This window comes from Mya arenaria, chromosome 6 (assembly GCF_026914265.1).
Source record: "Mya arenaria isolate MELC-2E11 chromosome 6, ASM2691426v1".
In the NCBI taxonomy this organism is placed as follows: domain Eukaryota; kingdom Metazoa; phylum Mollusca; class Bivalvia; order Myida; family Myidae; genus Mya; species Mya arenaria.
Window position 1 is genome coordinate 47,565,568 of NC_069127.1, and position 18,332 is coordinate 47,583,899.

Here is an 18,332-nt window from a genome sequence, read left to right on the forward strand (position 1 = left end):
GTCAACCTAGTTGAATCATTATGGAAAACTGTGTGCATGTTGGTCGTGTCGGGCTGAAACTTGGTAATGCACAGATACTTTAATTTATTTTGCATATGTTGGATACATAAAGACAACTTGTAAAGTGGCAAGATACATGTCCGTACCTCTTACTGAATCGCTCCATACCACATGCCATGGGGACCTGCAATTGCTTTAAGTTAATAGTAGCTCTTTCTGAATGTAATAATTAAAGTGTATTCAGTGAAATGGATAGCACTTCGGGGGAATTCATCCTTTACTCCCACAGCTCTTGTTTTATAGAAATGTAAGAACTTTTTTTAAACTTATTTCTATTTCTTCCCATACCATCCTCATTTCATGCTACGACACTGGAGATATTGCTTGAGCTATGCCTGACATATACCAGTACTTTCAAGTGCATATGGCGCCTCCACTTTGTAGGACAAACAACACTTCAACAGACTAGTGTAAAAAAAATATAGTTTCACATGTTTATTCAATATACTTATATTTGCAATTAAGGTCATCATCAGCAAAGTCTTCATCATTCACAAACTATTTTTTACACCATTTCAAAAAATCACAATAAATGCCATTTCACTTAAAAATGAATGATGAACACAGACATGTCCCAATGATTTCTGCAACACAATGTTTCAATATTGTACACTCATGATCACAGAAACCTTTTTTATACCTCATATAAGTGACATATTAAAGCTGCACAGATTGAACGTTTTGACAACTTTTTTTTATTTTTTGTCTGGGAACTAGCCAATTTTTGCAAAAATCCATGGTAAACCAGTTAGTAAAGTCTGCTGACAAAAAAATAGATCACAGATTTTTATATTTAAGTACAAAAATAGATATTTTTTGCATTCTTCTTAAACCGTTAGTAACGGTTTAAGCCATAAAACATAAATTTTCGAATGGAAATATGAAAATCTGCAATCTGATCTTTTGTCAGCAATCTTATAACATTGGTTTGCAAATATTTATGGAAAAATTTGCTCTTTCCAAGACAAAAAATAAAAAAGTTTTAAAAATGGTAAATCTGTGAGAGTGCAGCTTTGAGACACAAATTCCCCTGAATACACAATTCATTTTCGTTGATTAAACAGTAAACATGTGTTTATTATTATTATGTGTTGAATATATCTTTAACCATATTAATGTAATTATTTTGTGTATTAATTTTAACAATAATTGCAACAAGAAAGCATTGATGAAGTAGGTAACACTGTAATTTGATCCTATTTGTAACTTTATAGGTATTTCTGTTCATACAAAGTTTCAACTTAAAAGCAAATATTCTCTTCAATAATTGTAAATGCTCTCTGCGCTTTATGACATGTACATTGATTTTACCAAACTTACTCAGGTGAAAGGTGAAAACCAATGGCAAACAAACAGTTAATTTACCAAACAAAGTGCGTTGTTTTCCACATAGGTCGAAATCATTCAAAAACAAAGTCAATCTCAACTGATTGTTGAAGGCCATTTCACATCAAGGTTGAAGATCATTCACAACAAAGATTGAAGGATATTCTACATAAAGAACAATCTATCCAATACAATGAATCTTAGTAGAGAGTGGCCATTTACTTTGGTGACTCAACCACAGTCAAGAGATACACTACTCTCTGGTCGAAGGTCAACCACGAACGTTGCAGGTCAACATCCTCCCCAAGTAAGCCGGGCCACGTGGTCAGTTTTCCGCTTCGTTGGCTTGATGAATCCAAGAAACTGGAGCTGTGACACGGCCTGGATAAACCGAGCTCTAAAAACTTGTCAAGGTTTTCAACAAATAGAACAGAAAATAAACTATGAAGATTATAAAATAGCTAAAATATAAGGGAATAATGTTTCAATAACAAAATGATTCACCAAGCAAGCCAGAAAAGAGAAGCCTGTTGTTCGTAAGAAAATGTCTTGAAATTGTACACTGATTTTTTTTTTAAGTGTTGTTGTTTTCTTATATATGCTTTAAATTACAAGAGATGTTTTTCATGCCCCCTGAGTGCTGCTTTGTCCAAAAAGGTTCAATAAAGGTGTTTTCAAAAAGTTTGCATTATTAAAAAGCTGTTGAGCTCAAAAACATAAATAGTTGTCTTCTGGTTAAAGGCAACTTACAACTGAAATTTTGTAGAAAATGGATAACTTTTCTCAAGTTATTGTGCTGACAAACTTTTCATAAGGCTGTGAACTTTGACCTACATGTAATGACCTTCAAACCAATTAATATGGATTATATACTGGTCAAAAGCAAGTTAACCAGTGTGGGAAAGGTGGCCATAAAAGTAGAACCCTGAGACCTGCGTGGTATAAATTCTGTAGTTTATGGAAATGGTGGCATAAATTGCCAATGAGTGGTGTGGACTGAGAATTCCAAGATGGTGTTCAAGATGGCCACAATAAATGGTCAGTTAAGTAAAAGTGCTGTTTAAATATTAAGAGTGATAATTCACATAAATAATACTTTTCTCATAACTATCTCTTATAGCTGCAAATGGGTTTGTTTGACTCAGTAGTTTCAGAGTAGAAGATTTTGAAAGTTTTCCATATAGTAAAAACAAGCCCCACCCCGTTGGCAATTTTTTTTTACCAACCAACATGGCTAATAAGTATTTGATAAAATGGCCACCTTAGGAACTTTCAGGGAAATCATTTTGAAAATGGCCAGCGGTTTCTGAGGATATGATTTAAGATGTTTTCCATATACATGTAGTCATATAGTGGAAACTAGAAATATCACTAAATGTAATGTAATACCGTTTATATCATTTTATGAAGTTTAATTTAATTCCATCCAGTGGTTATTCTCAGGAGAAGGAAAATTGCAACAGAGTGAACAGACAGGCAACAAAAAATGAAACAAAGGCAATTACTAATGTACTCTAAAATTCGCTAAAAAAGATTTATGGTTTTTGTACCCTGCAATTCCTCTCACTGTGCTTTAGCATTGTATGAAGTTTAAATACATGTAGATTCCATCATTTAGTTTTTAAGTTATGATGCCGACTAGAAAAAGTTAGCAAGAGGGCCATGGTGGCCCTAAATCGCTCACCTTAGTAAAAGTTTTTGACCTTTGTAACCACTATACAATGTTACACAACAAATATCCTAGTGTGTTTTTTTATGCTGTAAACTCTTGAACACATGGGTTCTTCTGCCATCACATCAACATTCAGAGTTTGAAAGATGAATGTTCTATAACATGATATTGCTGAAGACCCTTTTGAACTCTTGAAAATATTGAAAATTACCAAACTGCTTAAGTCCCTTATAATAGGATTAAGCTTAGCTCTCTATTTTTGTTTTCTCAATAATTTGCATAATATTTACTTCTTCAAGAGTTTTTATACTTAAGATAAGAATTATTTTTATGAAAATCACAAAAACAATTTATTTATATATATTTATCAAAATTCCATTTAAGCATGTATTTTGGCTCATTGAAATAAGCTACTTAAATATTTTAAGCTTAAGAAGTTTGGAGAAATTGGGGCCTGATCATGAAAATAATCTGAAACCACAGATTTCAAGCTTAAGATCACCATAATCTTGACCTTTGACTCACTGACCTCAAAATCAATAGGGTTTACCTGCTGGTCATGACCAACCTGCCTACCAAGGTTGAGGTCCCAGAAATTGAGTATTCTTCTGCCATTTATCAGATTTTCGGCTTAAGGTCACCGGGACCTTGACATTTGACCCAATGACCTCAAAATCAATAGGATTTATCTGCTGGTCATGACCAACCTGCCTACCAAGTTTGAGGTCCTTATCCCTAAGCGTTCTTTAGTTATTGATCGTGAACAAATGTTCAGCTTGATGTCATCATGAACTTGACCTTTGACCCACTGACCTCAAAATCAAAACAATTCATCTGCTGTTCATTACCAACCTGTCCACCAAGTTTGAGGTCCCTGGGCCTAAGAGTTCTTAAGGTACTGACCGGAAACAAACTTTCAGCTTAAGGTCATGAACTGAGAGTCCCATTACTGTATGCTTTCCATAAGGAGCATAAAAATGACTTATGTGAAGACTTAAAATATATAATTCCTTCATCTGTCCCAATGTTTTTTTAAGACTTTCGACCATCACTTCGACCAGTGATCTACTGACCCCCAAAAAATTAAGGTCATCTTCTAGTCAAAGGCAATATACCTCAAAAGATTTATGGACCTAGGTCAAACTATGGACCAGACATACTTTACTGACCAACCGACATACAGACCATCTGACCTACCGACATGTGCAAATCTATACGCCCAATATATTAATACTTTCAAAAGAAATATTTCTTTTAAATAGCTGAATGACGATGCTTTTTGCCAATGAGTACAGTATTTCCCTGACTATAAGGCGATCCGCTTATAAGATGACCCCCCTAACTTTGCCCATGAAATCTGGTGTTTTTGTCTAGACTCGTTTATAAGACTGGGTCATTCTTTAAAGCAAATCCAGCTATTGAATTTCTCCAAGTCTGTGGTAATGTTCAAGCTAAACAGTCAATTATCAACTAATAGGTAAATTTGCTTGGAAGAAAATCGCCGATTTAAAATCAACTGTGATCTGTGATCTCCCTTCTAATGTGGAGGTACTTTAATTATAGAACAACGTTACGCGGTTAAGGATTTATTATATTTTTTCGTACAACCAAAGGTTCATTCATATTTGTAGTAAACTCAAATATATTAGCCATGATTTCGTCACCTTAGTGCAATAACTCAATATCTGCTTCTATTTCTATATGCAGTTATTGAGTTATTGCACTAAGGTGACGATTTGAAGGTTCTCAGACGAGGATTATTGATTATTACTTTTCAGATCTTATAGTATATTCTAACCAGCCTAGACGCAATTTTGGGAGTAAATAGGGTTAAACGGCTGGCCTAATTAAATACAAACCATTGCCATGCACCTTTTATGTTTCCACAGCTCGTGCTGTGACGTCACAAATTGTACCGTTTGATCTGCAGCCGACAAACACAACACATTCCATTACATGTGTTAAAAAGTTAAATTTTCGCAGGTGTTTGTTTGGATTGCAGTTGATTGGACTTGAATAAGGAGAAATAAATTAAATAACCATTGATGATTGCGAATAAATTATTGTATATTGAGCGATTAATGAAATGTGTATTGAAGCATGCCAGTAAGTCTGCATGATATAAGCATAGCCTAATAGTAAGGAAAAGGTAAGTATTATATCTGACATGGAAAAAATAACACAATGATTTTATTTCTAAATATTTTAATTATAAAGTCAGTAAAATGTGTCTCCTGTGATAAACAATGTGTTTGGACCGATAACAAGCGTTTGTCAATAAGAAGACATCGAGTGTTCATCGTAGCGAAACAAAGCAGATGGTCGTCTTAATCCGATGGGTGTGATCTTGTCACTTTTATTGGGGTGTCATCAGCAGACAATAAATCAGTCGGTAAAATACCATATGTTGAATAACACTGATTTTGACTCTATTCTTTCTGAATTTTTATAGACTCGCCTATAAGACTTTGAGGTTAAAAATCGGGACCCAATTTCCCCGTCTTATAGTCGAGAAATACGGTATATTAGTATGGAAGGATACTGTAGTTTATGGTCTGCTTGTTTGAGGCTGTCATTCTCATCTTCCTGCTGAACCACAGTCACAAACGCCTGAACACACAACGTATCATATATTAGAGAAGCATTAACGCGATGTTATCAATTGCATGAAACAATGTTTTTATACAGTCGTATCATTTTGCCAGCAGTCCTTTCTAAAAGCCACCAATAGCTACTAAGAAAGTAGTTCTTAGTAACCCTTAGACCATGAAACCTTAGTGGATTTGAGAACTAAAGGAGCTACTAAGAGATACTAAGAACTATAGGAGATACTAGTAAAAGCACTATGAGCTTCCTAGTAGAAATTATGTTTTATTGAGACTTCAATACTTCTCTTTATTAACGAAACAATATTAAATTACAAGAATACATTTTAATACAAAAGTCAATTATTTAATATAAAATTTTTGCTCTTAAACATTTTGCCTCATAAAAACTGGATCATCTGAGGTGTTACAATTCTGATTAAACATTCTGCAGTAAATTTCAAGATTAAAGTAAAATTTTATTTTACAAAATCTTTTTCCTGAATTTCTTTATATTTATTGATTATCTATTATGCTTTAAAATAAAAAATCTTATTAGCTTTGATCGGCTTTTGGCATGACCGCTTGGCGAATTACTGCATTTACACAATGCTTTAAAAATAAAATAAAATTGTACATGGCTTGTCATGAAGTATACATGCAGCAAGCGGGTTACATACTTGCATCCAGTCATAAAGGTTAATAAGTTGTCCACACTCGAGATGTAGTTTGTACACCACACACGTGTCTGGCATTCTGCTGCCTATGTGGTTACCCTCCACGTCGCAACACACACACTGAAAGAGAATAAAGGTTGATATTAACTTTTAAAACATGTTAATACCTTGTTTCCGGTTTAATATAAATATCATGGATTTTTCTGTGTTACACACGTGTAAAAAAATAATATCAGTGTAAAAATGTATATATCTGTTAAAATTTTAATAGGAAACAATGATTGATGAATTGGTTATATTCCAGCAAGACAGACAAAAAATTCAAACTTTGTTTTCATTAAAAAGATTATTTAAAGAAAAAAGTTCATTTTTCATTTAAATAATTGGCTGAAACGTATTATTTCATCTTAAATTAATGAAAAAACAATCATAAAACGTTATCCATTTTTTTTTTTTTATATCTAAATCAGATATCAAGTCAACATGTCATATTGTGATGTCATCATCTATAACAAAGCAAATTTTGTTTTAAAAGTCTAGAGGTCATGTTGTGATTCTTACTAGATGACATCTATTCATTTTACTTATAAACAGAATTGACATGATTGATAAATATATATTTATATATATATATATTGTTTGAAATAACTTCATTTCTGCAATGCATGTAGCACAGGAATTGGCATTGTTTTGTCAGTTAGTGGAATTCATCATCACTGAGAGTGAAACAGGTAGGTTTAAAAATTTTCTTTGTTTTTTTTTGTTTTTACCGGAAAAAGCATGATAAGATGAGTCTCACACTCATCATCATATGATAGGCAATTCAACTCATCCAAGAAATATTTGGAAGGCTCGCTTATTTAGTCATTTCCTGACCTTTGTGGAAAAAATTTAGTATAATATGATGACTGGTGACAGATCTTATATGTAAGTTATTGCACAATAGCATGATTGTGTCTAAGGTTGATACCTGTGTATCCTTTGAGTGTTTTTGTGAATACTGGCATATCCACATATCAATTAATGGAATTCATGTCTAGATCCTTTAGCCAAAACAGCAAGGCCAATATGCACTATACACAAAGGATGTGTAAAGCCTGAACAGCAAGGCCCAAATGCACATTACACAAAGGATTTGTAATGCTAGAACAGCAAGGCCCAAATTCACATTACACAAAGGATGTGTAAAGCCAGAACAGCAAGGCCCAAATGCACATTACACAAAGGTTGTGTAAAGCCAGAACATCAAGGCCCAAATGCACATTACACAAAGGATGTGTAAAGCCAGCACAGCAAGGCCCAATTGCACATTACACAAAGGATTTGTAAAGCCATAACCGCAAGGCCCAAATGCACATTACACAAAGGATGTGTAAAGCCAGAACAGCAAGGCCCAAATGCACATTACACAAAGGTTGTGTGAAGCCAGAACATCAAGGCCCAAATGCACATTAGTAATTACATAAAGGTTGTGTAAAGCCAGAACATCAAGGCCCAATTGCACATTACACAAAGGATGTGTAAAGCCAGAACATCAAGGCCCAAATGCACATTACACAAAGGATGTGTAAAGCCAGAACAGCAAGGCCCAATTGCACATTACACAAAGGATGTGTAAAGCCAGAACAGCAAGGCCAAAATGCACATTACACAAAGGTTGTGTAAAGCCAGAACAGCAAGGCCCAAATGCACATTACACAAAGGATGTGTAAAGCCAGCACAGCAAGGCCCAATTGCACATTAAAAAAAGGATTTGTAAAGCCATAACAGCAAGGCCCAAATGCACATTACACAAAGGATGTGTAAAGCCAGAACAGCAAGGCCCAAATGCACATTACACAAAGGTTGTGTGAAACCAGAACATCAAGGCCCAAATGCACATTAGTAATTACATAAAGGTTGTGTAAAGCCAGAACATCAAGGCCCAATTGCACATTACACAAAGGATTTGTAAAGCGTGAACATCAAGGCTCAATTGCACATTACACAAAGGTTGTGTTAAGCCAGAACAGCAAGGCCCAAATGCACATTACACAAAGGTTGTTTTAAGCCAGAACAGCAAGGCCCAAATGCACACTACACAAAGGTTGTATTAAGCCAGAACAGCAAGGCCCAAATGCACATTACACAAAGGTTGTGTAAAGCCAGAACATCAAGGCCCAAATGCACATTACATAAGGGTTGTGTAAAGCCTGAACAGCAAGGCCCATATGCACATTAGTAATTACATAAAGGTTGTGTAAAGCCAGAACATCAAGGCCCAAATGCACATTACACAAAGGTTGTGTAAAGCCAGAACATCAAGGCCCAAATGCACACTACACAAAGGTTGTATTAAGCCAGAACAGCAATGCCCAAATGCACATTACACAAAGGTTGTGTAAAGCCAGAACATCAGGGCCCAAATGCACATTACATAAGGGTTGTGTAAATCCAGAACAGCAAGGCCCAAATGCACATTAGTAATTACATAAAGGTTGTGTAAAGCCAGAACATCAAGGCCCAAATGCACATTACACAAAGGATGTGAAATGCTAGAACAGCAAGGCCCAAATGCACATTACACAAAGGATGTGTAAAGCCAGAACAGCAAGGCCCGAATTCACATTACACAAAGGATGTGCAAAGCCAAAACAGCAAGGCCCAAATTCACATTACACAAAGGATGTGTAATGCTAGAACAGCAAGGCCCAATTGCACATTACACAAAGGATGTGTAAAGCCAGAATAGCAAGGCCCAAATGCACATTACACAAAGGATGTGTAAAGCCAAAACAGCAAGGCCCAAATGCACATTACACAAAGGTTGTGTAAAGACAGAACAGCAAGGCCCAAATGCACATTACACAAAGGTTGTGTAAAGCCAGAACATCAAGGCCCAATTGCACATTAAATAAAGGATTTGTAAAGCCAGAATAGCAAGGCCCAAATGCACATTACACAAAGGATGTGTAAAGCCAGAACAGCAAGGCCCAAATGCACATTACACAAAGGTTGTGTGAAGCAAGAACATCAAGGCCCAAATGCACATTAGTAATTACATAAAGGTTGTGTAAAGCCAGAACATCAAGGCCCAAATGCACATTACACAAAGGATGTGTAAAGCCAGAACAGCAAGGCCCAATTGCACATTACACAAAGGATGTGTAAAGCCAGAACAGCAAGGCCCAAATGCACATTACATAAAGGTTGTGTAAAGCCAGAACATCAAGGCCCAAATGCACATTACACAAAGGATGTGTAAAGCCAGCACAGCAAGGCCCAATTGCACATTACACAAAGGATTTGTAAAGCGTAACAGCAAGGCCCAAACGCACATTACACAAAGGATGTGTAAAGCCAGAACAGCAAGGCCCAAATGCACATTACACAAAGGTTGTGTGAAGCCAGAACATCAAGGCCCAAATGCACATTAGTAATTACATAAAGGTTGTGTAAAGCCAGAACATCAAGGCCCAATTGCACATTACAAAGGATTTGTAAAGCGTGAACATCAAGGCCCAATTGCACATTACACAAAGGTTGTGTAAAGCCAGAACAGCAAGGCCCAAATGCACATTACACAAAGGTTGTATTAAGCCAGAACATCAAGGCCCAAATGCACACTACACAAAGGTTGTATTAAGCCAGAACAGCAAGGCCCAAATGCACATTACACAAAGGTTGTGTGAAGCCAGAACATCAAGGCCCAAATGCACATTAGTAATTACATAAAGGTTGTGTAAAGCCAGAACATCAAGGCCCAATTGCACATTACAAAGGATTTGTAAAGCGTGAACATCAAGGCCCAATTGCACATTACACAAAGGTTGTGTAAAGCCAGAACAGCAAGGCCCAAATGCACATTACACAAAGGTTGTATTAAGCCAGAACATCAAGGCCCAAATGCACACTACACAAAGGTTGTATTAAGCCAGAACAGCAAGGCCCAAATGCACATTACACAAAGGTTGTGTAAAGTCAGAACAGCAATGCCCAAATGCACATTACATAAGGGTTGTGTAAATCCAGAACAGCAAGGCCCAAATGCACATTAGTAATTACATAAAGGTCGTGTAAAGCCAGAACATCAAGGCCCAAATGCACATTACATAAATGTTGTGTAAAGCCAGAACAGCAAGGCCCAAATGCACATTACACAAAGGTTGTATTAAGCCCGAACAGCAATGCCCAAATGCACATTACACAAAGGTTGTGTAAAGCCAGAACATCAGGGCCCAAATGCACATTACATAAGGGTTGTGTAAATCCAGAACAGCAAGGCCCAAATGCACATTAGTAATTACATAAAGGTTGTGTAAAGCCAGAACATCAAGGCCCAAATGCACATTACACAAAGGATGTGAAATGCTAGAACAGCAAGGCCCAAATGCACATTACACAAAGGATGTGTAAAGCCAGAACAGCAAGGCCCAAATTCACATTACACAAAGGATGTGCAAAGCTTAAACAGCAAGGCCCAAATTCACATTACACAAAGGATGTGTAATGCTAGAACAGCAAGGCCCAATTGCACATTACACAAAGGATGTGTAAAGCCAGAATAGCAAGGCCCAAATGCGCATTACACAAATGATGTGTAAAGCCAAAACAGCAAGGCCCAAATGCACATTACACAAAGGTTGTGTAAAGCCAGAACAGCAAGGCCCAAATGCACATTACACAAAGGTTGTGTAAAGCCAGAACATCAAGGCCCAATTGCACATTACATAAAGGATGTGTAAAGCCAGAACAGCAAGGCCCAAATGCACATTACACAAAGGATGTGTAAAGCCAGAACAGCAAGGCCCAAATGCACATTACACAAAGGTTGTGTGAAGCCAGAACATCGAGGCCCAAATGCACATTAGTAATTACATAAAGGTTGTGTAAAGCCAGAACATCAAGGCCCAAATGCACATTACACAAAGGTTGTGTAAAGCCAGAACAGCAAGGCCCAAATGCACATTACACAAAGGATGTGTAAAGCCAGAACATCAAGGCCCAAATGCACATTACATAAAGGTTGTGTAAAGCCAGAACATCAAGGCCCAAATGCACATTACACAAAGGTTGTGTAAAGCCAGAACATCAAGGCCCAAATGCACATTACATAAGGGTTGTGTAAATCCAGAACAGCAAGGCCCAAATGCACATTAGTAATTACATAAAGGATGTGTAAAGCCAGAACATCAAGGCCCAAATGCACATTACATAAAGGATGTGTAAAGCCAGAACATCAAGGCCCAAATGCACATTACACAAAGGTTGTATTAAGCCAGAACAGCAATGCCCAAATGCACATTACACAAAGGTTGTGTAAAGCCAGAACATCAAGGCCCAAATGCACATTACATAAGGGTTGTGTAAATCCAGAACAGCAAGGCCCAAATGCACATTAGTAATTACATAAAGGTTGTGTAAAGCCAGAACATCAAGGCCCAAATGCACATTACACAAAGGATGTGTAAAGCCAGAACAGCAAGGCCCAAATGCACATTACACAAAGGATGTGTAAAGCCAGAACAGCAAGGCCCAAATTCACATTACACAAAGGATGTGCAAAGCCAAAACTTGCAGCAAGGCCCAAATTCACATTACACAAAGGATGTGTAATGCTAAAACAGCAAGGCCCAAATGACATTACACAAAGGTTGTGTAAAGCCAGAACAGCAATGCCCAAATGCACATTACATAAAGGGTTGTGTAAAGCCAGAACATCAAGGCCCAAATGCACATTAGTAATTACATAAAGGTTGTGTAAAGCCAGAACATCAAGGCCCAAATGCACATTACATAAGGATGTGTAAAGCATAATTGAGGACATTTCAGGTTTCATCTGTTGAAGGCAAGGACAAAGAAAATGCATCTATGTCAAAGGACAGTCTTCAACATAACTGGGTTGCCTGAAGCCTGGGACAAGTAAATACTGTTTCGGGCAAGTCAAAATTCCCAGGTGGTTGCCTAAGTGCATTTTTTAGAAATTTAGATCTCTCTGTTTTCATAATTCCTTCAGCAACAATTCACAAATCCTGATAAAACATTACTATTATATTAAAATATTTGCTTTATATTTACGCATGAATTGGTTATTTTGGGCAAGTAAAACTGTTTTGGGGCAAGTGGTTTTTTTTTTCAATTACTTACCCAAAAAGACAAGTGCTAAAAAAAAATTATTTCAAAGACTGAAAGGATATAAAGTAATTTTTTATTATAACTGACCATGAGTACATGACAACATTTACTATTGTGACCTGAAGGTAGTAGCCTGGGTTGCTAAGCGCCTTCTGTAATGCAGATCTGGGGGAGGCATTCAGGCGCTGCTTGATCACTCTTGTTGAAGTGTAGTAGAAAATCTCGTATAGTGGTAGGCTACTTGGCGCAATCAAATACTTCCTGAAATCATCCGACAAATTGCATGTTCAAACTGTTTCTAATGTTTTTGTTTAAAGTGTTTCATTTTTCCAGCTTATGATAAAAAATACACAATTGACTATTTGAGATTATTAACAAAATTGGGAAATATATTAAACCAGGTAGACACAAACTTGTCTCCTAAGAACAATAGTTACAATAATAATATCATATCCATTTGTGCTTAACAATGCAATAAAATAAAGTAATTAACAAGCTTATGTTTTTCTAACATTTTAAGTATTCTTATTTAGCAAAAAAATGGATATAAGTTAGACTGGTGTGTGTTCATCAGAATATCTGATCAGACAGCAACTAAGCAATTTAATACCACCAATACAGGAAACTGGATACAGTTCAGGTATTGGAGATACCAACTAGTCATCAATGTATTGTCTGTGTTAAAGCAAACCTGAATAAGGCATGACAATAATCCACAATCTCCTCTCGTAGTTTCTCAAACGGGCTCTGCTTTTTCTGTTTCTTACTGATATCCTGTAGTCTCTGAAATGAACACACTACTTTCATAATGGTCTTCTTCCTAATGTGATTCCCAAGGGAGCTCCAGTTAAGCCCTACCAGGGACACTCAACATGACCAAACAACAGTCCAGCAGGACTAAACAACAGTCCAGTAGGACTAAACAACAGTCCAGTAGCAGACGTTTAGAACCTTACATGGTGGTGTATAGAGAATGCTTTTGCATACTTTGATAGCCTAGAACCTTACATGGTGGTGTAAAGAGAATGCTTTTGCATACTTTGATAGCCTAGAACCTTACATGGTGGTGTATAGAGAATGCTTTTGCATACTTTGGTAACCTAGAACCTTACATGGTGGTGTATAGAGAATGCTTTTGCATACTTTGATAGCCTAGAAACTTACATGGTGGTGTATAGAGAATGATTTTGCATACTTTGATAGCCTAGAAACTTACATGGTGGTGTATAGAGAATGCTTTTGCATACTTTGGTAGCCTAGAACCTTACATGGTGGTGTATAGAGAATGCTTTTGCATACTTTGATAGCCTAGAACCTTACATGGTGGTGTATAGAGAATGCTTTTGCATACTTTGATAGCCTAGAACCTTACATGGTGGTGTATAGAGAATGCTTTTGCATACTTTGGTAGCCTAGAACCTTGCATGGTGGTGTATAAAGAATGCTTTTGCATACTTTGGTAGCCTAGAACCTTACATGGTGGTGTATAGAGAATGCTTTGCATACTTTGGTAACCTAGAACCTTACATGGTGGTGTATAGTGAATGCTTTTGCACACTTTGGTAGCCTTAGAACCTTTTAAACATGAATCTGATTGACTTTTTGAGTTATCAAGGTTGAGCCAATATGGCTGCCAGAATAAAGCAATTTGATAATATATGAATAAATATGCATCTTAAAGGGACTGTACTACAGATTGGCACCAAAAAATTGTTTTTTTTCTGTAACGAATCTCAGGACAATTATTTAATAATATGATTTACTCTTTGATATCATAATTGTAAAAAAAATACCACAATGTAAAAATAAAAAATCGAGTCAGAGACCGGGTTCGAACTGGTGTCGCCAAAATTGCAGCCCAGTGTTGTATCCACTGTGCTACGAAAGCTTATTCTGAGCAGTTGGAATATTTAAGCTATATACCTAACTTGGTAATATCACGTGATAACATTGACTAGCCAATCACACATAAGGAATGAATTCTACTAGGTAGACATACCTAGAAATCTTTTTTAATGGAAAAATACAAAAAAAAACTGCGAAAAATAAATTAATTGTAAACTATGTGGTACTTCAGAAAGTAAGTTTCAATGCATTGTACACATCGATACCAAGTTTTTGTCAGTTTTTGACAATTTTCTTTCTTTTTTTCGCTTTTTCATCATACGCAGTACAGCCCCTTTAAGGCATAATTGTAATATATCATTAATGCTATAAATATAATTTATCATATATGAAAAGGTTAAGAAAAAGAATATTGAGCAAATCGTAGTCCAATGTATTGTAAAATGTTTCTAAAATAATTGACAATTTGTTTTGTTTATAGACAGAAGTCCATTTATTCAAAATACTAGGATTGACTGATGTTTCCTAATAGACTTAACTGATTTAAATTACTTTCATACCGATGTAGCAAACATCGTCAGACAGCAATCTATAACAGACACCGAATGGTGATTTGTTGAGCCTGTTGAGTGAGTCTTTGACACAGACAAAGTTCTTCAGTGGAATTGCAAAAGAGAATAACATGGAGTTGAACAAAAAGTGGAACCTGCAACACTGCCTCATCATGGTGAACCTCTACGCCATTTATTTTTTTAAATCCTATAATGCACTTTCTACAAGAGGCAATGTGAAATGCCACATTATAGCTTGATTTTTCATTTTGAAAATGGTGTTGTTTTTTCTCAATAGGATATATATAGGCGATATTGTTAGTGGGCAGTAATTAAAAAGTTTTTTTTTACTACCATTTATTGTATAGTTTGGAGTAGTTTTTTACGTGAGGTGACCCATATTTATAAATAATCAAGACAGCATCCAGACAAGTATTTAGACCAAGTTTCATAACAATTGGATAAAAACCATTGAATTTATGACAGGGATTGTTTCTCTCTAAGAGTTTACCAGTTTACGACCTGAGGTGACCCATATCAGTTATTGTTCAAGACAATGATCATGCAAAAAAGTATTCTGACCAACTTTAATAACAAGTGAAAAAAAAAAAATTGCATCTAAATAACCCAAATTAAGTTTGATGACATGTGACATTTTGAGTCCTGATCTGGATTTTCTGAATATATTTGACAATTGCCAAATCAACCCATAGATTAAATGTTGAATTTTATTGTGGAACGAATACAACTTTAACCACAAACAAAGTAAACTAGTAATTGCAAATAATACGATGTCATATCCTAACCCACCACTATTCAATCCATAAGTAAAATAGAGAATATGTATTCGAAAAGGGAACAAAACATCATACAAATAATATTACCTAACAAGAGTGACACTCACAAAATACACCCATCAATAATTTCTTGGATTCTAAGACAACTTACTGTCACATTGGCCCTTTGAGAAGCAAGCTTTTCAAGAAGAAAATGATTTGGCACAATATGGCATTAACAGTAGAAAAAAATTATTTTAATTCCAGGGTTTCGAGTCAAAAGGTGCTAAAATGTCTATAATTTTCATAGGCACTTAGAACCTTTGGGGACCAAGCCCTTGATATTTACTGAGGGTTTCATGCAAAATTGTATTTACCAAGTACTTCTGTATTTCAGGGAACTACTTGACCGATTTATTTTACCAACAAATATTTTCAGCAAGTTTTGTGAAGATCAGATGATAACTGTTCAAATTAGACAATGGACAAAGCAAAAATGGCAAATTTTGACCAATTCAAGGGCCATAATCCTGAAGAGCCTGGCTGGTTATAGAACTTTGCCAAGAATATATACCAACAAACATTTATAGTAGCAAGTTTGGTGAAATTCGGATAAAAACTGTTCAAGTTTAAGAGTAGACAAAGCTAAAATGGCCAATTTTGATAAATTCAGGGGGCCATAACTCTGGAGTGCCTAAAGCGATTAGGCTGGTTATCGAACTTGATCTAGATATTTCACCAACAAACACTTTCATGAAGTTTGGTGGAAATTGGATGAGAAATGTTCAAGTTAGAGAGCGGACAAAGCTAAAATGGACAATTTTGACAAATTCAGGGGTCCATAACTCTGGAGTGCCTAAAGCGATTTGGCTGGTTATTGAACTTGACCGAGATATTTCACCAACAAACACTTTCATGACGTTTGGTGGAAATTGGATGAGAAATGATCAAGTTAGAGAGGGGACAAAGCTAAAATGGCCAATTTTGACAAATTCAGGGGGCCATAACTCTGGAGTGCCTAAAGCGATTTGGCTGGTTATCGAACTTGACCTAGATATTTCACCAACAAACACTTTCATGAAGTTTGGTGGAAATTGGATGAGAAATGTTCAAGTTAGAGAGCGGACAACATTGTGGAGCCGCCCGCCCGCCATGGGTGTTCCCATAATACGGCCATCGTAAGATGGGCGTATAAAAAGTCACTAAAAAATTCATTTCAAATCTTAATGGTTATTCAGCTCGATTTTCATTAATTATGAGTGTGGAAAACCTTAAAAGGAATTATGGTGTGAAACATTGATCTCAGACTAGTGAAGGGCTCACATTTTTGAAAGATGCAATCTCATTGGTTAGTGTTGGGGTTTGTTTGGCCAACCAGCAATTTGCTTCCAGTCAGGGGATGCAACTCAAGAAGACTGAAGACACATATTAAAGTTTGGTAACAAATCAAAGGGGCCAAAATGGTCTTTTGCATCACATTATTTTTTTTTAAGTAATACATCATAGGAAAAATATATTACTTAAAATGTACAAATGACAGTGGTATAGGTAAACTGCAATAAACTTTGGTTTCTTTTTATGAATTTTATCCAAATTTCATAGAATGGATGTTCTTGCAATAGGCTCTAAAACTGTACCTCAAATTTTCTTTAAAACACTCGGTAAGAAAAATATTCAGTTTTCCCCATGGTATTCACTATTCTGGTCAATCAAACACCTTGTTTCAACCTATCTAAGTCATTTTTTATTTGACATGATAAATGAAATTTTATGCAAACATAAAATTAATTATGGAATTGTTCAAGCATTAATTTAGTGGTATTTAACCATGTCAGCATCCTGCATAAATTATTGCCTCAGCCAATCACCTTTGAGTTTTATCTCATGTGGCTCTGAACAGCCAACCGTGATACGTTGTAGCCATTACTGATATATTTTTAGTGTGGGCGTAAGTTTCAGTATTTTATTTTAGTTTTCATATAATACATGCCCGGCAGTTTTTCCACCCAGATATGTATTTCGGGAAATGTTATTATACACATGCTATTGACACTTATGTTTTATTTTATGATATTTCGTAAAAACACTTTTATGGCATTAATAAATGCCCTATTTTCATTCAAAGCTTGTGTTACGCTTTCCCTTCATCCATACGAGTTCGACCCGGCCTGTCACTTAGTACCTTGACGTTGAACAACAAATAAATGAGATACTGTTTTCAAAAACAGGTATCAAAGAGTCCATGACAAATTTGATTAAATTTGGTCCAAAAATAAATAAGTTGAATGGCTATAAATCTTTTCAAAAACTGAAATGCTACTACCTAGAAAATGAGCTTTTGATTAATTTTTTCTTTTTAACACGCATTTCACTTTGGACCAAGCTCAATTTCAATATTTGCTATTGAAATAAAACTTTTGTATCCAAAAGTTAAAGATTGAATGGAATTGAACTTCAACTCAATTAACCATTTAGTTACTGACTAACAGTATCTGATTTGTGACGGGCCATAAAAAACATTTATTGCTGGAGAACTACAGATGTGTCATTATCAATCATAGCAATGGCCATAGTAAATAATTGAAAGGTCATGACCACAGAATTTTCCTTTCAACCATCTTAGTGGTGAGAGAAGCCCTCTGACCATCAATAATAATCAGGGCTTCTGAAAGTTTGAAACCTCAATCGGTCTTCGAGGGCGTCAAACTTCCAATCTTGAAATAATG

At 35.9% G+C, this 18,332-nt stretch overlaps 1 protein-coding gene across 3 annotated transcripts in view; it reads right to left on the reverse strand.

Moving 5' to 3' along the window:
* Nucleotides 1–480: 480 nt before the first annotated feature.
* LOC128238564 (origin recognition complex subunit 3-like) overlaps nt 481–18,332 on the reverse strand; it is a 53,163-nt gene continuing 35,311 nt past the window's right edge. For 2 of the 3 annotated variants that reach the window (XM_052954613.1, XM_052954615.1), the window contains 5 exons: nt 13,126–13,217; nt 12,545–12,695; nt 6,324–6,440; nt 5,601–5,668; nt 481–1,783 (listed from right to left, as the gene is read on the reverse strand). In XM_052954613.1, the coding sequence (XP_052810573.1) occupies nt 1,678–1,783; nt 5,601–5,668; nt 6,324–6,440; nt 12,545–12,695; nt 13,126–13,217 (534 nt within the window). In that variant the 3' untranslated portion in view covers nt 481–1,677. The remainder of the gene's footprint in view (nt 1,784–5,600; nt 5,669–6,323; nt 6,441–12,544; nt 12,696–13,125; nt 13,218–18,332) is intronic. The other variant, XM_052954614.1, reaches the window with a different exon arrangement.